Below are 23,913 nucleotides of genomic sequence, written 5' to 3' on the forward strand. Positions count from 1 at the left end.
CCCCCCTTCCAGAAAGCCATCGCACAAAGCCGAAACCCCACGCGAGCCCCAACCTGCTGGGCTCGGCACATCCCTCCCGCCAGTGCGGGGCAAGGCGGCCGGGCTGAGCGGCAGCGCTCGGCGGGCTGGAGCGGCAGCATGCCCTTGCCGAGACGCCGGTCGTCCTTCTTGGGGCAGCAGCCCTCTTCCTCCGCGGCCGAGGGCTCGGGGCCACCTGGCCGCCGGGTGAGCGTCGGGGGTGCAGGGAGCCTGTCGAGACCCCCCGGCGTCTATGTGGGCACCGTCCCCACCGGCGGCGTGAGCAGCTTGGGCACCCGAGTGTCCCGCAGAGCCCTGGGCATCAGCAGCGTCTTCCTCCAGGGTCTGCGCAGCTCCTCCACCGCCGTGCCCCTGGCCCCGGGGCTGGAGAAGGGCAGGGGTCTCTCCTACGAGAGCCTGAATGGCTGCTTGGTGGAGTACATCGAGAAGGTGCGAGCTCTCGAGCAGGTCAACCAGGAGCTGGAGGAGCACATCAGAGTCTACCTGGACAAGAAAGCGGCCAGCGTGGGCAGCTGGGGAGCGCTGCGGGAGAACTGGGAGGCGATTTACCATCAGGTGAGCACCAGAGCACTGTCGGCAGCGGGAGGGACGGGGGAGCTTCACGAGTCATTAGCAACCTTCAGCGGCGAGGGTCGATGCTGCTGATGAACGCCGCCTGATTTCATGGCGCGGTGCCCTAGACGGAGGGTTTTAAATCTATCTTCATGATAATTAGCATTATCATTTCACAGTGTGCTGTGGAAAATGCCTTTTAAGCAGGAGAATTGCCTCAGGCATCCTGTGCATGGGGGCGATTGAAATGCACCCCAAGGCGCGATAGTCTGGGCTGATTAAAATGGGTGGGGGTTTTTTCTTAATTTTTTTTTCTTAGTTGTGGTTAATACACTGAGCATCAAAATTATTAAAAGAAAACTGCTAGGATTGAATTAGTTTATCCCTCAACATGATATCATTACAAGCACGTTGTTTTTTTTTTTAATTAGCAATTCACATTTTTACTTTATTCCCTTGTTTGCTTAACCACATTTTCAAAAGCTCTGTTTATTTAAAAATAATAATTACGTGGCTACAAATGAGTGATTCCTTTCCTTCCCTTTGTCACCACCCCACCATCCCTTACTCCCACCTTCTCCGTATGGCACAGGCTGCGGGTTCTCTGGGAAAGTGTTTATTGTGGGGGTGCAAAATGGTGTTTGCATTGGCCTCATGGACAACAAACAGTGCCTTTTGCTGACCAGTAAGACCAGTAAGACTTTGCAGGCTGATGTCCTGCTTGCAGTGAACACAGGGCTCTGTCCCTCGAGGTCTCGGTGCACCTCGCGAGTCCCAGCTTCTCGACTCCCGGCCAGCGGGAGCAGATGGGACCCTGAAGAGCTGGAGCCCGGCATCTTGCACATCTCTTCCTGGCAGTGCTTGTCCAGGCACAGAAAATGCCATCGATGGGTTTACAGAAAGCCTGGAAAACAACTTTAAGTTCCCTGGGACCATTGTGTGTTTTACTTGGGCTGGCCAGAGTTTTACTCTGGTGTAGGAAAGAGGGTGCATTTTTACAGTGTGCTGCATTTTTAGGGCAGATCTTCACCCAGAATGCTACAAATGCCATCTGAACCCTGAATGCGGCGGCATAAGCTGTTGTACACAGATCATGTCAGCAGAAACGCCCAGTTAAGCACCGACTTTTAAAGTTGTTATCTTTTTGTATTGGTAAATGGCATTGCTGCCGCTAATCCTGTAAAGCTTCCTGAAGGGACTGGCTGCTGAAGGCAATGGGTGCTCTGAATCTGGGGTGCTTATGAAAAGCACCCTTGAAGCTATCATCTTGCTGAGGTAGATGGGGACTTTGATGTCAGATGGGGGGTTAACGCTTTGCAGCCGCCATCCCATGTTTTCCAGAAGAGTGTCCCATTTTGCAGTTGTAGACCTCACCTGTAAAACCTACCGGGGCTTACGGTTAAGACCAAAAAGTAGGCCCATAGGTACTTTAGGAAGGACTGTTTGATTTTTCTTTATATGAAACCCCAACATTGTAGTGCAGATGAACCTACTCATGTAATAATTTTTCATCCAAATTGCTTTCCTTTTAAGCTTTCTTTATATTGTCAACCTGCCACCTTGCCTCTACCTCCCTTTCTTATGAGTAAATAAGAGCAGCTCATAATGAAATCTAGCTTGAATATTGGGCTCTTCCTATATAAAATCAGAAAAATAAAGCTATGTAGTAGTACCATTTGCAAGTATCATAGAAAATAAGAGAAAGAGATTAGCATCATCCATATTTAACCATTAAAACACATTAGAGAATACATAAAGTTTTCCGAATTACTTCAATTAAATCAATAAAAGAGGCATCAGTTCGTGGGTTTTGACTTTCCCAGAGATAATCTGAGCTGTCATGTACAAGTCTGACTAATAGGTTTCTTCGCTTTTTTTATATTAAGCATGTAACCAAAAATGAAAGTAGGACCTCATCCAGCCCAAACACCGATTAACTCATTCATCTCGGGGCTAATTGGCATAAGTATGCCAGCATCAACACCAAAAGCGTTACACTTATTAAAATAACATCAAAATCAGTTGCCACAGAAATGGCTGCAACCACACGAAGTCAGTACCCTCCTGCCATGACGCGTCCCAGTAGGAAAAGTAAAAAGTGTTCAGGAGTCAGCTGAAATGAGAGATACCTGGCAGATACATTTCTAGATGTAATTTTTGTAAATATATCTAGATTTTCTGTAGATATCCACATCCGCCTTCAGGTGACATATCCTTTTTTTCAACCTCCTGCAAAATCTGAGGATTCATTTTGATTCCCAGCCAGCCCCGTGCGTTCAGCCGGGAGGGATGCCCGGCGGCCAGAAACCCCTCGGTGCTCTTCATATGAAGCAGCTGTGAAAGTTTTGGGGTGTAAAGCTGCCTGAGCAGCCACCTGGTTTAACCCAAATGCCCACAATAGGAACAGATTTTGAACAAGAAGAAGCAAAGAAAAATACACAATTGGGGGGGGGGGGGTGGTGTCTAGACAGGAGCCCCATCCTCCTGCCCTGCTGGTGACAAGACAGGGATACGGCTGTGTAAGAGTCACAGACTCTCCTGGTCCCAAAATCAGAAATGTGATGGGTCCATCTCTGCAGTGGGGTAGGAGAGAGCCCAGCGGACCAGAGGTCCCGTTTCTCTGCTGCCCTTCCTGGGACGTGCTCCGGCATCCCACATTTTGCGTACTTGTCCTCCCAGCAGTAACAACTGGGTGCCAGCATTTCTCCCAAACGCAGAGCTAGGGGAAACAAATGTGGCAGCGAGTGACTGGGAGGGTAGGAGTGGAGGGTCCCTCAGGGGAAAAAACCACTCATGTTTCATTGCAATTGTCAGAGGTATTACTGCAGCAGGGGATCACTGACAGGAGCTGGATGATGGGAAGCCACTATCCAGCTCCCAGCATTAATTATCTGCCTGGGCAGCTGGTTTTTAGCAGAGCAGGTGGATACACGCTAATTGGGACAGGCGCAAAATGGGAGGATTTTTGCAGGAAACGAGGGAAATGAGAACTCCTTGCAGAGAGGAATTCATGTGACAGAAATACAAATTCATCTCATTTTACCCCAGACATACTCCTTTTCTCCAGGCTTCATCCCAGCCTTCTTGTGGAAAATTCTGTCTCTAATCAAACGTGTCTCTTCTGCAGAATAGGAGGTTGTTTGTAATGGCAATTCCTTCCCACAGAGCTGGGCAGCACCTGGGAAAAGTGGACGCTTGAAATAATCTCAGCGAGTTTACAGAGAGGAGAGGGTAGTTCAGCCTCCGTGACCATTCAATTACGGCTGCGTGGGAGACACAGAGATTTATTTTGTCTATGAGATGGCACGTAGCGCAGTTCAGATCACAGGAGTAAACACAAAAGCAGAAGAAGGAGTCGATGTCCTGGGCCAATTTTATCACTGCTGTGCCTCCTGTGCATGGTTGGGAGCATTCGAAAGATCACCAGAGTTTTTCTATAGAGATACTTTTATTTGCACCTGGCCTTACTGTCAGTGTTTACTCAGTGTTAGTATTAAGCCTGGAGAATATACAGGACTGACAGCCCGAGGAATCGCTGCATTTGGACTTGCACAGAGTAATTTATTTGCTGCGGGGCCAGCAGAGCCGCTGAGTATTATCTGTAACACACTCTAACGCAACACAGTGCATGGGTAGCGTCTGTAAATTGGTGAAATAGCATTCTGCCACTGATCTAGGGCACAACAAACTCCCACAAAAATGGCACAGAGCTTGGTCAACCACCATACAGAGGATGACAATAAATTAGTTTTAATTATGTCCTCTCAGCCACCTCCAACAGCGTAACCTTGGACTACCTTCACCTACAGCTGTGAGGTGGGGGGGGTGAGGTTTTCTCCTTGTGCTTAGGCAACATTACAGTTTTTACAGATCGTTTTCTTAGGAGGTATCTCCTGCTTTAAGAACCAGGCATTTTTTTGATGCATTCCTGTTTACTTATAAAATACTCCATGTATAAATGAAGTTGTGTTTTCTTGGATGCAGCAGGAATCAGCAAAGGACCCATCAATCTCCCCAGCTCCTCTCCAGGTATTACCTTTCCCAAGGCCATTCTTGCTGCCTTTGGGTTTTCCTCCTTCAGGCTCTGAGAAGGGGTTCAACACGGAAAGCACGACAGAAAGCGTTATGAGTTTACTGCTTGGCATCTGAGCAGCAGGCACTGGGTTGCATTATTTTAGCCTGATTTAGCTGTGAATTACGATGTGTTGGAGGCAATGGGCTGATATCAACCATCTCTTTCTGTGTGTGGAAGGAAAGACTAGACCAGCATCTTCTGATCTTTCTCCACAGAGCCATCATTGGCTTTAACTGAAGTGAACTTAAAAGCCGGATAATTTTCCATTACATGAATAATTAAACCATGAGATTCATTATCACAGGCCACACCTGAGGCCGTGAATTCAGCAGCATTCAGAAAGGCATTAGACCTTTGTAAGAATAGCAAAAGTGTACAAAGCTATCGATAAAGCATAGCTAAGAATTTGAAAGGCGTAGTAAATCTTGCAATTCCAAACTTGGTCAGATCTCTGTTAAAAATCAAAAGTTGCCAGCCACCAGGGATAAGTTCTCCCCGTAAGTGTCTGTATCACATCACAGTTTATCAAGGTTGGCATCTGCAAACTCCCTTGAAGCAGCTGGTTTTCCTTGTTGCCAGTCGTAACCCAGTAAATGGGCCAGTACGTTGATGCAGATTTTGATAAGATTTTTTTTCTGTTAAAAATTAAAATTGCGTTTTCTCGTCTATAAAATCCCAGTGAAATCAAAGAAAATTGTTGCTATTTTCTAGTTAAGATGTTTTATACCACAAATATTCATTGTTAATTCAAGAGCTGAAAAAAATAAATCACGTTCAAAAGGTGCATGTGCATCACAGATGCGAGTATACGTGACTTAAAGGAGCTATTATTAATAATAATATTTGCATTTTTATAACACTTCCCATCTTGGCAGTTGAAGTGCCACACCAGCATCAGTGAATTAAGGCTCCCAGAAGCCCTGCGAGGCAGGACAGCGTTGCCTTCTGCTTCACGAGCGGAGGAGGCAATGTCCAAGTGCTTGCAGCGTTGCAAGCCCTCTCATTTCCAACGGACACAAAGAAGGGTGTTTCCTAAATTGCTGAATCACGCGTTTCAGTACATGTGTCAGCCAAGCGGCTATGAATCCGTCTCACTAATGCTGCGTGTCTGCATCCAGCTGTTGATTATTAGGAGAATTAAACCAAACAAAAGAGCCACTAGATGGAAGTCTTACATTTCTTCTTCCGAAGCCGAGGAAAGAGCTTTCACAGCTCATGCAAATCAGAATTTTTCAGGAAACCTGGTTTCTACATAGAAACCACGTCATTATTTATCCTTCAGGTTCACTGTCGGATTTAAAGCACACACAGCTGATTTCCAGGAGGGCTGAAAGGCTAATACCTGCTGGCTCCCACTACAACGCTCATCCCTGAAGCCCTCCAAACATTAGACTTTTTTTATACCATTTTTACTTACGCAGCACAGTTCAGGTTTGTGTGCAGTTTTGGAAAGCCCTGCACTTTCTCACTGAACGTTTGGCATGAGCTGCCAGTCTATGAGGAGGGGAGTCGGGTATTGACCGAGTCCTCAGGAGTATGGTGCCAGGGTTCTGGTAAAGACATCCGCTGTGGGGCAGGTAAGAAGTCACCTCAAATGCCTCAAGAAAACCACAAGATTACTACTGAAAAGCACTTTTGAAGAACAGTTTGTCTCCATAGAGAGGCAGAAATCCAGGCAGCGGCAAATCACCAGCTATTCCCTGCTTCTGCTTTCGCTGCAGCCCAAAAGCCATTTTACACTGGATTCAGCCTCTAAACTTAGCCATTAACATACGCCTGAGTGGCACTGTGCAGCTCACAGGATTAATGTTACTTTTGCTCGTGGGATGTTCCCAGTTCCCTCAAAGACATTCATTTTCATCAGACTTTAGGTCAGATATTGTACCTGTGGCGGGCTCACTGCTGGAGGCAAATGGGCTTGTTTTGACAGGGCAGAGCAAATCACAGGCAGCGTTTCTGCTCCCTGATTTGAGTCAGGAAAAAAAAAAAAAATCTTCTCTGATGATCTATACGTGCATGAGTTGGTAGAAGACAAAATGCAATAACTTCTGTAGGAAAAAACGAAAGAAAAGAAGAAGGGAAAAGAAGGGAAAAAAATAAAAAGGAAAAAAGGAAAAAAGGAAAAAAGGAAAAAAGGAAAAAAGGAAAAGAAAAAAGAAAAGAAAAGAAAAGAAAAGAAAAGAAAAGAAAAGAAAAGAAAAGAAAAGAAAAGAAAAGAAAAGAAAAGAAAAGAAAAGAAAAGAAAAGAAAAGAAAAGAAAAGAAAAGAAAAGAAAAGAAAAGAAAAGAAAAGAAAAGAAAAGAAAAGAAAAAGAAGATTCCAATGATGCCGAGAGTAAATTGTCTAAACATTAGGAGGAAAAGAAATTCAGAGCTTGGGTCAAAGAACTGCCGCTACCTCCATGCTGCTGCCATGTAAAAACTAAATGTCTTTTCTCCATCTTTCAGGAGAAACTCATGTCCTGCAAGGGGACCTGAGGACGGCACAGCGGCACAGCCCTGAAGTCCTGGCTCTGCCCAGCCGCTCTGAAATGCCACAGAAGGGACAACCCCAGGCTGGGGAGTTAGGCCAGCGCTGGTAAAGCAGGGCTGCAAAGAAGCAGGGAGAAGGAAACAAGGGGTTGGACAATGAAGAAGAGCCAGTCCTGCGTGCAAGAGAGCACATAAAGGTCTTCTGTACTTGTGTGCTGCACGGCGGGGCTGGCTGGCGCGCTGTGAGATACCATCTCCTTGCCCACACTTGGGGCTTTTGTAACATCTCTGACTCCTGTGCGTTCGCTGCGCTCTCTAATTTTCTCATGCTTCAACTGGGGCTTTTTTGCCCAGTGGTGGTATTCATGGGACTCCCCTCCTCTGTCTAGATGCTAGTTTCTTAAAACACGTTGGAACTGCGTGTCCCTGAGATGGCCTGTCCCTCTATGGGATAGGAATTGGCTGGAATTGGTTGGAATTGGCCAAGAAATCCCACAGTTATTAAAGAAAAAATGGCTGCCCATGCAATGGCATGAGCTCTGTTTCCTTTGGAAGCCAAGCTGAGCTGGAGCTGGCAGGAACGGTGCTCCAGCCCCAGGCTTCCAGCCACAGCCACCTTCTCTTTTTGTTCCTAACATAGGTGAGAAGTAAGCAAACCACTGATTTTAACTCTCGTGCCTCCTCAGATTTAAAAAATGTAGAGTGCTTTTAATTCATGATCCATTATGGACCTCTCAGTGTGGGGAACAGGTTATTCCTCCAGATGTCTCCTTATCAGGAGAGATATCATCATCAGGAGAATAGCAAACAATATTTCATATTTGTTTGTCCAAGCATTTGTAAGACATTTAGAGCAGTAAGCCACATTTCGTGAGGATGAATGTTAATTACCACTTAGAAATGCTTCAGCCTTGCATGTCCACCTCGACCCCATCACCAAGCAGCAAGCCAAAGAGCAGGTAGGACCATACTAAGGCAACAATCCTACTTGCAATACTTGAGGTAACTTGCCTGGACGCAGCCTTGATGTCTCCACATTGCATGGCCTGTTTCACCTCAGGGGAGTAGAATGCTTCCGGGGATTTGCAGTCTCATTTAGGTGCAGACTTAATTATCTAAAGAAAGATTTCTGCTTCAAGAACTCTCCTGGCCCACTTAAAAAGCTGCTCTTATTCATGTGGTGGTTTAGTTTCAACCGGAAATCTCCATGTGCATCTCCTGAAAAAGACCGAAGAGATGTTCAGTTTAGCTCCTCTAGAGTGATGGCATGGCCCATGGGATGGCTGGAGCCCCCAGATAGTTATTTGCAGAGATGATTGCTCTAATCCTGGTACCAAATTCAGCATGTCTTTGGTCACCTCCATAGCTCAGTGCATGTGCGACTCCAAGGCAGGCAGTGGTCTTTTTTACCTTTTTATCATTTTATATAACTCTCTTGAATCACAACAGGCTGCTACGTCACAACCCTTTCAGGTTTGCTTACCCCTCAACTACCTCCTAGGTATTAAAAATACCCCCCAGAGCCATAGCAATGATACCACAGTCTTATTTGCACAATCTTTCCAAAGCATTTCACATTCGGTGTAATAATCTTTGAAGACTGCCTGCTCATCAGGTCTCATATCTATCACAAGAGCTTACACAATCCCATCAGAGAAGAAAAACAGCGCTCTGGGAGCTGAGGACGGCTCGCAGGTGGCATGAGCAACAAGTATTCCTTGGCTCACCGAAGAGGACAACCTTGAAGAGGACTGCTGATATGGGAAGTAGAATAGGAACTGCATAAGTGCTACTTAAACTGTATCTAGAAAATATAAGTGGGACTAAAATGATGAATGTATCTTGCACACAGTAATGAATTTTACCTCTTGCGATCAGCTGACAATCAGAATAAATGCGCTTCCACATGAAGATGAATGCTTAGGAGCAATGAACAGTTTGATGACAAATTGCAGCCTATTTGCAGTGAATTTGTGAATTTATATGTACAAAATTAATTAATTAAATTATCTGGAATGAGTCACTTGAACGGCCCTAGGCTAAAGGATTATTTTCAGAATCAAAGCTGTACATCTGCTTAAGGCACATATACAGTGCATATAGCCAATGTGCTGAAACTCTTCATTGCTTGAGCTCTGTTGTCTCTTTCTTTTAGGTGGGCGAAGCAGTCCTTGAAAATGCTCGTCTTATGCTGCACACCGAGAACATTCAAGCCTGTGCTGAAGATTTTAAAGACAGGTAGTCTTGTGGTGGCACCTAGCTGGCCACTTCCCTTGAGACTTTGCCTTGGCAAACGCTTACTCTATAGGGTAGTAGTGCTTAGTGAATAGAATGGGCTCATTCTTTTAAGTTGAATATTCAACCACCTGACTTGGGAGGGTTTTTGTAACTGGGAAAGAGGCAGCTGATCCCAGTGAGAATTAGGAGCTTCTACTCTGCCGTGGATTGATTTGACATCGTTTTTGTTATGTAGACTGCTTGTCCAAGTCAGTTCACATTTTTAAAACATATTTTTTAAAACTACTTAAAATATGAGTGTAGCTTGCTGGATGTAAAGCCACAAAATGAGTAGCTCAGAGTTGTACCTTTCTGAAATAAAAGGCAAACCTAAGAATGTGATTAACACATGTTTTGATATAAGTAAATAAAATAATACCAGGGAGAGACAGATTATAACATTTGTAATAATTATGATGCTAACATTATTTTGGAAGATTTTGAAGATTTATAGTAACAAAAACGTGCACTAGCAAAATGACTTAAGCTATTCTTTGATATACAGACAGTGATCTCTTACTGAGAGGTCAGTATTCATTCAAATTTGGGTTGGCATTTTATAAAGGCAAACATTCATGTGATTATTAGTTTTAATTTGCAGTGCCACACAAGTGGTTTGGGAAGTAAAAATCATTCTACTGCAGCAGCTGAAAAGCAAAAACTGTACCACCACAAACATCAGTGTGGAAACATTAGATAAGAAAACAGAAATGGGCTGCACTGATTTTCCTTGTCTTTACGGAGAGAAATGAATAGTAAAAGAAGATCTTAAATACTGACAAACTACTTTTTTAACATCTTTCCATTTGCAAAGCCTAATATTCATGTACATGAGTGCATGAAGCTCTTTAAATTTTACTCGGAAGGCCTGATGATCCTTCTAGATTTTATTCGCAATGGACTTGTTCATTTACAAATAGCTTTTTGCAAGATCTGACATACATTAGTATTTCAAACTAATTGATTTTTATTTCCTATGATTTTTATCATCCCTTAAACTTCTGTCTCTCCCTGGTATTATTTTATTTACTCATATCAAAACATGTGTTAATCACATTCTTAGGTTTGCCTTTTATTTCAGAAAGGTACAACTCTGAGCTACTCATTTTGTGGCTTTACATCCAGCAAGCTACACTCATATTTTAAGTAGTTTTAAAAAATATGTTTTCAAAATGTCAACTGACTTGGACAAGCAGTCTACATAACAAAAACGATGTCAAATCAATCCACGGCAGAGTAGAAGCTCCTAATTCTCACTGGGATCAGCTGCCTCTTTCCCAGGCTGTTGAACTCCCAGCAATGAAGGTGGCTCTCAAGGGGCAGAGTGCAGGTCTTGTTTATGAAGCTGGCTCCTGTCTAACCTGCCAACCCCCCTGTCTAACCTCCCTGGCCACCAGGTCCCCAGGTTGGATGGGTTTGACACCAAAGCCTCTACCCAAGGAGATCTGCCACGCAACTCAGCCACATTTTCAGTGGAAAGCCTAAAATGAAAAGGTACAAAGGAGAGCAAAGCAGCAAGCACCACTGTAGACGAGCAACTGCCTGCCACAATTTTCCCTACCATTGCAGCCACGGTTTAGAAACGAGCTGTTTGCTTTAACAGCAATTCTAGTTGACAAACCAACCACTCAACTTTCCTATTTATTTTGATACTACTAGGATTTGGTCTTAAGGATGGGCTGGGATCCTGGAACATAGATCAGACTTCCATCAGCATGTTCATTAGTGAAAGTAATGCTTGATGCGCGTGTGTTTTCTTTAACCATAGCTCTGAAAAGTTTTTATGTAGACAAATGAGCAGTTATTCTCATTTTACAGCCAAGCAAACAGAGAAAAAGCCACCTATAGTCATACTGTATATAAATACCAGATCTAGCAAGAGACCACGTGCCTCTCCATGCTTATTCAGGAATCCTGTCAGGCTGATAACCACGGTAGCGCAAACTGCTAACTTGGCCTGTTTTATTACACTCTGAGTTAATGACAGGGTACTCCAGGCAGTCAAATTCAAATATAGCAAGACAAGGTGAGAGCAAAGTATGTCTTCTGTGTTTCTGTGCCTCTGTCTGGGACACATGAGCTAATTAGCACAATGGTGTCATTTAAAAAAATGCAGGTGTTTCTTGCTGAGCTGTGCTGTATTAAGGTTTGAGGGTTTTTTTTCTCTGCAGGTATGAAAATGAACAGCCATTCAGAAAAGCAGTGGAAGATGAAATTAATTCCCTGTATAAAGTGATTGATGATGCTAATTTAACTAAAATGGATCTGGAGAGTCAGATAGAGAGCATGAAAGAAGAACTGACTTTGCTGTCAAAGAATCACGAAGAAGTAAGTCCAGACCTGGGACACTGCAAAGCCAATGTGTGCCTGTTTCATTCAATTGGTATCATACATCTAGTGCAAAGCCAGCACTAAAAAGCTCTGCCTGCCATGTCTGGGTGGGGGGATTGTCCTGAAAACTGCTCCTATTTCTCTCTTCTCTGTTAACTTAAAGCACTAACCTCTGAGGCATGATCAAATTACTTCCGTTTAAGTTTTAACTCTTTCTCATCTGATAACTATGACATGGAAGAGATATCACTTCATTTCTTGCTAGACACCGCATGATGGTCACGGGGTTACACAGTCACGTATGTGGACATCTCAACAGTGAGGTCTGATTTTCAGCCAGAGGTGTAAAGAGAAAATGCCTGTGCAGGGAACAAGCTCTGGTCCTGCTGCACTAACACTGAGCATTAACCGGGCTCTTCTGAAAAACTCTTGCTTGCCTTAGCAAGCTGCTTGGCTCCCCAGACCGAGTCTCTCCCGTGCAACGCACCACTGAAGCAAGCCACAGGGACAGGCAGCTGGAAGAGAAACCCATTATTACCCAATTTTGCAATACTTTCCCACTTACTCATTACATTCACCAGCACTATTTGCATGAAGGTGGTTTATTCCCTTCAGCAGGGGTTTCAGGATCAGACCCAAATCAACATCTTTACTGACGGGGGCTCCAATATGGAGGTACTACTAATCCCACATAAGGGACAGCAAGCAATTGTGCTGATGCCTCAAAAGTAAAAGAACGCTTGAATCGAGACGGCTCATGGAAGTGAGGCACTATCCTACCTTACATTTCTTACGGGTTATTTCTCCAACCACAATATTTCAGCAACATTGGCAGGCATACAGACACTTGGGTTGCCAAGATGAGGTTGCTTCATCCCCTCCCTACTTTCATGAGTCTAATCCCAAGGCTGGCATTTTGCAGAAAATAATCAGTGGCTTCAGCACCACTGCATGGTACGAGAAAGATGAAAGTTGTTCTAGATAAGAAGGAAAACAGAAAATTGGTAGAAATACACAAGATCCCCTTTAAACCTTTGTGTATTGCAATGATTGCTGTGAAACCAGAAGCGTTGGTACTGATGCTGTTCTCTGCCCATATATATGGTGTAACGAGAATAACAGCTTTCCAACAGCTCCTCTTGCTCTGCATTTAGCCAGCGAGGAGCCCTTGCAGGGTGGAAGGATGCTCCTTTCTTTTCCCATTGGGAGTATGTGAGCATTCGCAGAACCAGCCCAGCACAGACCTGGTTTTCCCATGGCAGCAGCACCAGGGGAAGCTGCTCAAGAGAAGTTACAGAATAAAGGCTGGAAGCAACTATTGCAATTACTCCAGCTGAGCTCTGGCACAATAAAGTCCCAAGGACTTTCCCGAACTAATTCAAACCTTTCTTTCCTCCAGTGGCCCCACTAGGAAATCCATGTCAAGTCCTTTGGAAGCTGTTGTGCACTTGGAGTGGGCACATTTTGAGGCTTTCATTCTTGCAGATTCATAATTCACATATACTTCCCCATCCTTTTTTTCCAGGACTGTCACTGTCAGGGGCCACTGCCTACAAATACAATTCCCAGATGCTTTTACACCACTTTTTTTTTCTTATGTCAATAGCACATATAAACAGATTGACGTAAAAGGCTTGTGGTGCCAGACAGTTCAGACACATGTGCAAAACCCATTTATTCTTGTGTTCCTGAACATAGCGTACAACTGATGTGCTACCTTTAAGCATGCAATTCTAGACACAATAATTCTCTCTTGCTTACATGTTTTTGGAGCGCTTATATGTAAAAAAAGAACAGGATGCTGTCACAGAGAAGGAGAGTGCTCTTCATCTAACGTGCACATGCATAAAAGCACACGTGTGGCTCACACAAGCTGCAAGGCCGTAGGACTCCTGCTGTTTTGCACAACTTATTGTATCTCCCAGTAGACGCATGTCTATGTTATTGCATAGTGCAATACAGTTGTGGTCCTGGGTGTGCAGTGTGTGTGGATGGCAAGCTCTGACTGCTGGAGAAACTTGCCACTGCGAGAGGGCTGCTCCAGGCAGTGCCCTGGTGCAGGGCTTCGCTCTCCTTCCCCCAAGGGAAACTCCAGCAAGACTCCCCATGCACAAGCAAGGCGAATCCACATCTGAAAAAGAAACCCTCCAGTGCACTGAATCATTCATATAGAGACACCTTTTGGGACCAAATTTAATTGCTCTCTCTGTTTGTGGAACCAAAAGAGCTCTTCCTTGAGCCCCTCTGAAGCTACCATTCAATTGTCCAGTTCACCTTCTTTTATGCCTGTTATTTTTGTTCAAGGATGTGAAGGTGTTATACAAGCAGCTTGCCGGATCTCAGCTGGAAGAACTTGATGTTCCCCTGGGAAGCGGCCTGGATGACATACTGGAAAAAATCAGAATCCACTGGGAGAGAGACATTGAAAAGAATCGTGCTGAGGCAGGTGCCCTGCTCCGTACCAAGGTAAGCGCTCTGTAACCCACTCCAATGTTAAGGGATTCAAAGCAAACACGAAATCTGTCTAATACTCTGCAGTAACTTTGAGGGCTGAGTGGTTTTTTTCTTGAAACAAATAAGATGGTAAAAATCTAAAGAATTTTGGTCCAAGTCCATTGGAAAATACACTCATAAATATCAGTGACTTTCTTGGGATGCACAGAGTTAAGTAGCGGTGGAAGTGACCCTGCTGGTATCACAGGTATCTGTGGGAGACTTCTAAGGGCTCTGAAATGTTGGCTGAGAAAAACAAACTTAATCAGTTAATACCTTCTGTGTCAGAAAAGCCACAGTTGTTACACTTCTCACCAGGGCCATTCCTCCACAGGGGTCTATAAATCAAAAGGGCAAAATACATTGCTTTACACTAATTATACAGATACAGACTCCTTGTGGGTTTCTCCTTGAAATTGTTTCCTTTGGCAGTGGTGAGAAAATTGGATATTAACTTAGAAATGAAAAGTGATGATAATAGCCATTTTCTTTAAAAGTTCTCTCCTCTCCTGATGCTGAGTCTGAAACAGTCTTTTAAGGCAGCTTTTTCTCTGTCATGAAGGATCACTCATTTTCCAAAGTGGCTGGCTGAAATAAGTATTTTTGCAGAGCTGAAGCATTAAGTTCAGTGCACGATTCTATATTTTAGAAGCCATCTCATTCTGAGTTGGCTATTACAGCAGATCATGGCACAGCAAATTGTAACTACAGCTGTGCTATAGAAATATTTAGCAAAAACATAGCCTCCCCCCTTTCCATGGTACAGAGCTGCTATGAGAGGAGTAGTGAAGCCAAACTGCAAGAAGAAAAGCAAGAAATATGTTTGCAAAGATATATGCAAGCTCTGAGTAGGTGTTCATTTTCAAAATAAAGAAAACTCCTGTGACAACGGTGATACCAAAGGTGCTAGGGAATATACAAGAAGCCAGTCAGAGGAGTTTATCCCAGAGATCCCACCAAGTTTGTGAGCAGGCCAGACTGTTCCTAAGAAAAGTTTTCATAAGGTTAGTCTGCGGGGGCCTGATTTTCAGCTTGTACAGCTCAAAGAAAGTCAGTGACACAGTAAAAAACTGCATGAGCCCAGAGAGTGGCTCCATACAAAGCATATGCAGCCCTGAAAAGCCAGAGGATCCTCAGTAGCCTCCTAAGCTTTTCCCAGAAAATCTATTCCTGGCCCACTGCCAGGTTTCAGCAAAATGAGCATTACTCTGACGGCACCAAATTCTTCAGTGTCCCCACGTTCCTGTCCTGCTTGTTCCTGTTCCTCCTCCTCCTGTGCAAACACCCTCACAACTTCTTTCTTCCCAATTCTTTCATACCTTCAATATGTGGTCTTTCAACTGCAGAGAGATACCATCTGGGGAGAAAACTGCCACCTCATAGTAGACTGATCACTGGATCCCACTATCATGTCTTTGATTGTGGCCAACACCAGATGCTGCAGAGAAATGCCAATAAGCAGACATAACCTAACCCATCCCTACTTAGCCATTTTAGTCTAAGCTCTTACTAGTTTAAGTTGTTCCTGTTTTGGTTTGATTTTTTAATGGGAGGAAGAATCCGAATATCACAGATTTCTGGAAAGATCAGTTTCAGTTCAGAGCCGGTTCTGGTGTGACATTCTAGGGGGTTTTGTCACCAAATATACCTCTCATTAAATCCAGATGATGAAGATTTGTATCTTACATGGTTTTGTTTCTCATACAGATCTATTCAGATTATTACTATTTATAGAGATAACAAGAGTTCTGCTAATTATGTCCAGCCCTTTTGTCAACTAAGCGTGTGGACTTACATCATCTGTGTGGCTAAGTTGCACCATTTTGTTATCCACACTGTGAAGAATTTGTCCTTGCTCTTTTGCGACATCAGAGGAGAGAGAGCAGCTCCCTCCTCTCCTTTGCTCTTCATTACCGTTTTCTTCAATCTCCCTTTGTGAGTTCTCCTTGGTCCCCAATTGCTTTAATTTCCTTTCTCTGCACCCACTCTTTGGCATAGCTGTGACCAGTTGAGACCAAGGTATTTCAAATGGTGTCCTAGCACTGACTTGGATGTCAGGGCAGTACTTTTGTTATTTTCTGACCAGTTCCCTTGCCTCATTTGCTTTGTCTTCTGACTAGACTTGCAATCTTGGCTAGATTTTTCACGGGTATTCAGGCACTGAAACATACCAATTTATATTCATACCTAACAGGGTTTCACATGGGATTTTTTTTTTTCAGATGAGTAAGTAACCTCAAAACTCCAGTCCATTGGTTTGAGCTCTGCACTTTTTTGTGTCCGTAATGCTCAAAACCTTTCCCTGAATTGACACAAGTGATTTAAACCCTTGCAAGGCATGCAAGCTGCTTAATACTTTCCCCAAAAACATGCTTTACTTAATGATGTGGCGCTGTTCATTCATGTGGTTTGATTCCACACAGCCACCCCTGCTCATTGCTAATCTATATTGTTTTCTGCTATCCATAAATCCTTCTAGATCATGATTCATCCGCAAGGCAGCAAACCTTGAGGTATCAAGCTTTTAAACTTCTGTCATAATGGAACGAGACCTTAATTCTCCTCTTCATGTCCTGTCCTTGACCAGCTGTTGATCCATGGCAATGCTCTGCCCTGAGCACACGATCACAGCTTCCTCCATCGTCCCCTACACTAGGTCTCGTAAAAGGTTTTGAAAAATGTTGTGAATTATGTCAATTTTTTCTCCCTTCTTTGCTACTTTGCTAACATGTTCCCAGAACTCTTAAGAGCTTATCAAAGTAACTTCCCTTCTGCAGCTATCATGCTGATCAGACCCTGGATGTTGGTGTTCTATCCCTAATCATCCTTTAATTATCTTGATTCCATGAAAAACAGACTAATGAGAGATTCTGCACTCTTGCACAATACCTGGCTCAGAACTGTACAGACGTGCTTGAAATCCACACATTCCTAGGAAACTCAAGCATGAAAATTATAAAGATTTAGGAGGATGATTTAATCCTCTCCCTCCATTAACCCAGTTGTTTGTGGGCACCACAATTCGGTATAGCCTTTCCCTTGTGGAGCATCTCAGGAATAGGAAGAGCAGAACCCCCAGAAAATACGAATTGGCTAGTGAAGAGGGCACAAAGACTACGTCTGCAATTCTCCACAGAAGGAAGCCCAAAGCTGAGGCCAAGTGTCATGCCCAGCAGCACCCTCCACATGGACTCTTGGGGTGACTCAGCTGGTAATCCTCTAAGGAGGCTGGGGAAACCTTGTATGTACCAAAAGCTTTAGAGCTCATTCAGTGTGTGCTTACTTGCTGTGTTATCCTCAGTATTTAGGGCCCGATGTGGCCACCTCCATCTACTCCATCTGCCTGTTCTATCATTCACATCACCAACGTCAGGTAGCTGTGACAGCTTAGGGTAACTCCTGGAGGAGTTTCAACATCACCTGTGGGGAGGGCAAGTTGGATTTATAGGTAGCATTTGAGCCACCAGCAGGGTAAATGTGAATGAGAGATGCCAGGCTTCAGGTAATGGGTGTAGGCCATATAGATGCAAAGGCACCCTCTTTGGTATTTCTTTAAAAAGTGGCATTTATAGTCCTCGTACCATAGTAAGGTGCAGACTACACTCTCAACACAACTTAGGAGACACAACTTACGCCAGAGTGGCATGTCCATGATCGCTAGGCTGGGTTCACCAGGACTAGTGAGGTGGGATTATGTCTCTCTAAAGCACAAGCCCCTATAAAGTATTTCTGGAAAATACAGGCTCTGTGCAATTTGCTGGAAAGGACAGTTTTGGTGTTTGGATTGAAATTCAGCCCTCTGCAACACAGGTTCATAAATCCTAAGTTCTGTTTGAGACTTAACTGGTACTTAAATGACCTTTTTCACCTGAGATTATTTCATTCACAATGAGCAAGATGTGGGGTTCACATGATGGTACAAAAAAAAAAATCATAAAAATTATTTCTGGTGCATGGTCCCAGATTTTTTTAAAATTTGATCTTACTTTTAAAACAAAAGAATGCATAATCAGAAAAGCATGACAGGGTCAAGATGATTTTTCAGAGTGGAATGGAAGTATTTTGCATAGTTTACCTTTAGCGTCAACCAGAAGAAATGTAGGTTTTGACTGAAGAATTGTATTTGCTAGAGAGCCCAGAGCTCTGGATTGAAAACCTTGATCTCAGCCCTCATTAAAAAGTACAGAAATTTTATTTTTACTCAGGTACCTTTTCCTTCACCTATTTTCAAGGAGCCTGAACTAAACACTTATAAAACCCCACAAGCAACAAGAGCGTGAAATTGCATAAGAATATCATAATTCAATTAACAGAAATTATTTTTCTGACCTCTGTGGTATGACTTGCTCTCTGACTCATAGAATCCTACGTGAAAAATCAAGGTGTGAATACTTCTGAAATCCAATAGGCTCAGGGAAAACACTTAAAAAATATTATAGTATAGCTACAAAATGAAGAATCACAGCAACATTTTCTTTTTATAGGTAATTTTAAATGCACTAGTATGAATGCTGAACAGGTTTTGTTGACATAGATAAAATATATACTTATATGTATAAGCCATTTTACAGTAAATGCATTGAAAATATGATAATTTTGACACTAAGAAGTATCCAGAATTGTTCAACCAAGGGATTTAATATACAAGAATCAAACTTAAAGTCAGAACTGCCACAAACTGTGACAATATCAACTGTCAGTTTGGTATGTAAGGAAACGAAAATATAATTTGAGTAGGCTGTGACGACAGTCGCAATCTTTTACCAGCAACAGGCTGAAACAACGGCTGCCGTGCGAACCCAGGAGGAAGAGCTGGTGGAGGGCCTCAGAACCGAGTTCCATGAAACTGCCTGCAAAATACAGAGCTTGCAAGCAGAGATCGAATCTTTGAGAACCTTGGTAAGTAATGTTGGGTTTTCAATGGGTATATTCCATGTGAATTCAACATGCCTTCTGAGGAAAACATTCCCGCCTTGGGATACAGACTTAAGAATAAATCCCGTTTTCCAGTGGATACTGTTTCCAGAGATGCCAGATGTTTCTGGGTTCTTCTTGATTGACGTGGTGCACTAAGCGACCCACATTTGACAACCGGGCCCCAAATTTCAGTTTTCAGTGTCTTCATACTCAATAATAATTTCACTGAGATTGCTGGGTGGGTAGTACTTGACAATGTGAAGAATATCTTGTAACCAACTACTTTGGTTACAAGAAACGCCTTGTAACCAAAGTAGTTCAACCTTTGTAATAATACACGTTTTTCAAAGTATCTAAAGAAATGAATTCTCACAATATTACATCTCCACTTAAGCATATTCAATAGAGACATTGGCCAAACCTGAATAAAAACCACTATGAAGCATATAAAAACTGACAGTTTTAATGTCTGCTGTCCTGCCCTTACAGAAGAGGGGTCTGGAAAACTCTTTATATGACGCCAAGCACTGGCATGACATCGAACTGCAGAACCTAGGCTCTGTCATTTCCAAGCTGGAGGCAGAGATGGGAGAAATCAAAGTAGAAACCGAGCAGCAGCAGCGGGATCGTGAAAATCTGCTGACCAGAAAACAACAGCTGGAGAAAGACATTGCTGCATATCACTGCCTTCTGGAAGGAGAACAAAGCAGGTACTTGTCCTTAAAAGCAAGTGTGCCACGAGGAGGGAGAGCATGTGCTCCCTGGGAAGGGGTTGTGAGGTGGCTGGAAGCAGGAGGACTAGGGCGATTCTCGTGTTTGATAAGGCTGGGTAGTAGATGGTGGGGTTTGGAGAAGCTGCCAGAGGGGAAGAACAGCCCAAATCTAGTCGTGCAGAGATTCCTGATGTATTAGAGATGGGTGGCTTCCAGCACTGCTGTGGAAGGACAAGGTTTAGGAATACGCCAGTAGATCTATGAGTTTCACTTCCCTGAAGATTTGAGATGTGAGATTAAGAAGCTACTACAGCATCTGGGGGCTACATTAGTGGCTGTAAAGCAGCTGCATTGTTGTTTCTTGCCTTGGGTACATTATGCCTTCCTTCCTCCTCCCACTATGCAGTCCAAATATTAAAGCTATGATCCTGGGGAAGCTTCCTTTCTAAGCACACAAGTTCCCCCTGAAGTCCGAGGACAGAATCTGGCCCACTGACTATACCTTTTGTGAAGAAACATAGTTCAGGCTCTTAACATTTGTCCTCTGGGAATAACCTGTAAACACCTTTACAGTGGTTGGGTTGCTTGGTTGGGCTTTTTTAAGAGCCTTAATCACCATTAGTTATGGAAACTCTGAGAATCTGATCCACAGATTTTTTACTTGCTCTTCTGTTCAGGTCAGGGAGAAATTTTTTTATAATCAGATCCTGCGGAAGTTGATGTGATTTCACCAGCTGAACTGAGGATAGTACTTGGTTCAGCAATTTTCCTATTTGTAGTAGTGACCAATTTTTTTTTTTTTTTTACTTTCAGCTGATTATGAAACTCTCAGCCCACAGAATACCATTGCCATTAAAGCAAAAGAAGATGTCACTGCCAATTATGTTCGTGGAAGCTAAAAACCCATCAAAGCAGCCTGCTTTATTCAGTTTGATTCAACAATCGAAGTAGGTTGTAGCTTGAACAACTTTACTAGACCCTCCTCATGTAATTGCTTTGCTTACAGATTTCAATTTACTCATGTTGTTAAAATTATAATAAAAATAAAGAATATCAGGTTTTTCATTTGACTTTTTTTTCCTTCCAGTATTTTTCACGATAGCTGAAGGGGGTTGGCTTAAGAACATAGGCCCTCCACTTTCTAGCAAGCAAACTCTTTCTTTTTATGGTACAAATATATCTAGACTGAACTACCCCTCCACTGTGCACACAGCATCCGCATGGAAATGGTGAGCGCTCTGCTGTGTCACAAGACCATCAGCTCACTAGTGTGAGATCTAATTCAAATAATGCTGAAGCAGTTAAAGTGTGCTATTAACTCGATGCGATTAATTTTGCAATACATAAGCCAGCATAAACACTAATGCGAGCATCCCAGCAGTACTTAATAAAAACATTTTAACTCTAGACTAAACTTCTGGAAAAGTTGAAGGTGCAGAAGAGGAACAGCAGTTCTGTCTGCAGCCCAGGTCACATCCTTTTATTGTGTACTGAGAGTCCTAGCCAGGGTGGTAGTTTGTGCAAATGTGATACTTTTTGATATATTGATACATTTTGATACTTGTTTTTTGTATGCTTGGCTCTTTCTTGATATCAACATCCCTTAAGGCAGGTTGGCCAAACTTCTTTTGAACAGGCACTCACATAGCATCAACGGATGGGTGACCCTAGGTAGTTTCTCTTATTTTGACGGTATCATGATGAAAAAGATTTGCCATCTTTCACTTCTGACTTTCTTTTATATTTTAAATATTGATATCCTCATCATATTGCATTTGCAGTATGGTCATATAAAGTGCCAAGATGGATCCTGCATTTTCAGAGGAACATAATGAACCTTGGCCCCTATCACACAAAATCTTAGGTAGATGGCTGGCTTTCCTTCACAGGTCCCTGCCCAGGAATGAAGCTAACCATACATGTGTTTGTTGGATTAGGACTTTACAGTATTGACAGTTACACAGGGTGACAACATAGTTCGTTAAGTGGACTCAAAGACTACTGAGAAACAGTATGTATTAGAGAAAACAATGGCATACAGCATATATGAGAGGTAGTCTACAGATATTTTGATCTTTAATTGAAACATTAGCTAACAAAGCTACTTAGTTTTTAAAGACTAATAAGATCAAATACACTCCAGATCCACTCTACTTGATCCACCAGTGAATAACAGGAATCAGCACACAAGTGTTGTCACGCCTTTCCTTGCACATTCCCCCACACATGGAAAAGCCTTCCCGACACAGTTACTTGACAAACAATTCCTCATTTAATCTCTGCAAAAAGGCCATTTGGCATGTACCACCTGCAAGATTTTGATCAAAAAATTACTGGATTAAGAGACTACCCAACAACAACCAAAAAAGAAAGGCAGATGATGGCAGATTCCCATTTTTTCTCACAGAATGTAGGCTCCTCAGAGCAGTGATAATACCTTCTTACATATCAGTGCAGAACTTACCAAGCTGAGGCTCCATCACGAATAGTGATGATGAGAGAAGATACACACATATGGTGGTACAAGAGACGAGATGGCACAGACCCTCGGGTTGTTGTTAACTGGATGCTGTCTAGGAATGGTCACTTTTTGACGTTAGTGAAACATAACCTCCCCTTCATTCTTGACACATAAGAGAGAGCAGTTTCCCTATGATTTGAGAAAAAAGAGGGAATTTACAAATGATTTGTGTATTTCCTCATAGCAGCCCCCTGATAAGTTTTCAGGTTTTCCTTCTGTCTCTTGTGTGCTGTAATTATAGACAGCAGCTTCTATAAATAATCAAATGAATCCTATAGCATAAAAATATACAATCTGGCATCAGATCTCTTTGCTATTTTCTAGTGATGCTTCAGGTATGAAAAGACACTGCTGGCTATCGCACTGTGAAACTGTTCTTTATAAATGTCACTGACAGAGATAAACCTGATGAAATTATGAGTCTACAATCATACTGTGATGGGAAAAGAAGGATTTTTTTAAAGTTTCTTATATGCCATTCCAAGTTCTTGCTCCAAGAAAACTTGGGTCATAGGTTCAAATGACCCAGCATATTTCATAAAAATTAAATTAGATTCCTACTGAGATGTTTATTCATTGGAATGGAAATAGTTTCTTGCAAAATCATCAAGGTATTCCAGTATGGGGAAGTGGCTGGAAAAGGAGGAAGCATCTAAGCATAAATAATGAATTTCCAGCAGCTTTTCTCTCTATCCCTAGCAAAGACCAAAAGCCACTGAAAAGATTATTTTTGTGATAGTTCATCAGAAGTCAAATGTAGCACATCTGGCCCTTCGAAAACAAAGTGCTTTCATATTAAGTGCTAAAACTCTTGTGAAGAAATCTCTCTCTACTTTTACACAAATTCCTGCTAGCTACCTAGCTAGCTACACAGCCCCTCCAGCATACCTGGCCAGCCTGAATGCTATCTAAGCATCAATGGTCTTCACCATGTGAGCTGGGAAATTGAGAATATGAGAGACTAAAGGCTTTCACAACTATTTGTCAGTGCTAAGGTTCATAAACTGATTTATCTTTGTATTTATCCTCTAGTCTAGCAGTTGCTATATTAAATACAGGCGAACATGTTTCCAACCGGTTTTCCTAAGAAAACCAAAACCAGAAAACAGGTTTTATTATTTCCTACTGCAGTATCTATCACACCCGTATTCCCATGAAGGGATTTGTGGCATTCGCTGTTACGCAGACTCAGGATGCAGTCAGAGAGTACACATAATACAATCTAACAGCCAGCTGCTGCATAAAAAGACATTTCTACTCCCCCTCACTTGCTACGCGTTTCCATCGCACTGTCTTGTGTTAGCACCAACACCTGTCTGATGTCTCAGGAGACAGTTCAGGAAGCAAAATCAGCAGAAAATTAGCCCTGCAAAATGCAGGGAAACTTTCCTGCCGCTCAGCTCCCTGAATCAGGCCACTGCAGGGTCAGACATGCACCAGTAGCAGCACAGGGATGGGAGGTGGAGAGAGACTAGTCAGAGCTGTAAAGCCCGGCCACCCCCCTTGGCAATAGCTAGTCACTAG

The 23,913-nt window shown here is 43.0% G+C and overlaps 1 protein-coding gene across 1 annotated transcript; it reads left to right on the forward strand.

Moving 5' to 3' along the window:
* Positions 1–138: 138 nt before the first annotated feature.
* BFSP2 (beaded filament structural protein 2) lies at positions 139–20,767 on the forward strand. The gene is made up of 7 exons (XM_075495434.1): positions 139–594; positions 9,293–9,375; positions 11,586–11,742; positions 14,050–14,211; positions 19,006–19,137; positions 19,645–19,885; positions 20,682–20,767. The coding sequence occupies exons 1-7, from the start codon at positions 139–141 to the stop codon at positions 20,765–20,767; spliced, it is 1,317 nt and encodes a 438-aa protein (XP_075351549.1).
* Positions 20,768–23,913: the final 3,146 nt, after the last annotated feature.

This window comes from Mycteria americana, chromosome 2 (genome assembly GCF_035582795.1).
Source record: "Mycteria americana isolate JAX WOST 10 ecotype Jacksonville Zoo and Gardens chromosome 2, USCA_MyAme_1.0, whole genome shotgun sequence".
In the NCBI taxonomy this organism is placed as follows: domain Eukaryota; kingdom Metazoa; phylum Chordata; class Aves; order Ciconiiformes; family Ciconiidae; genus Mycteria; species Mycteria americana.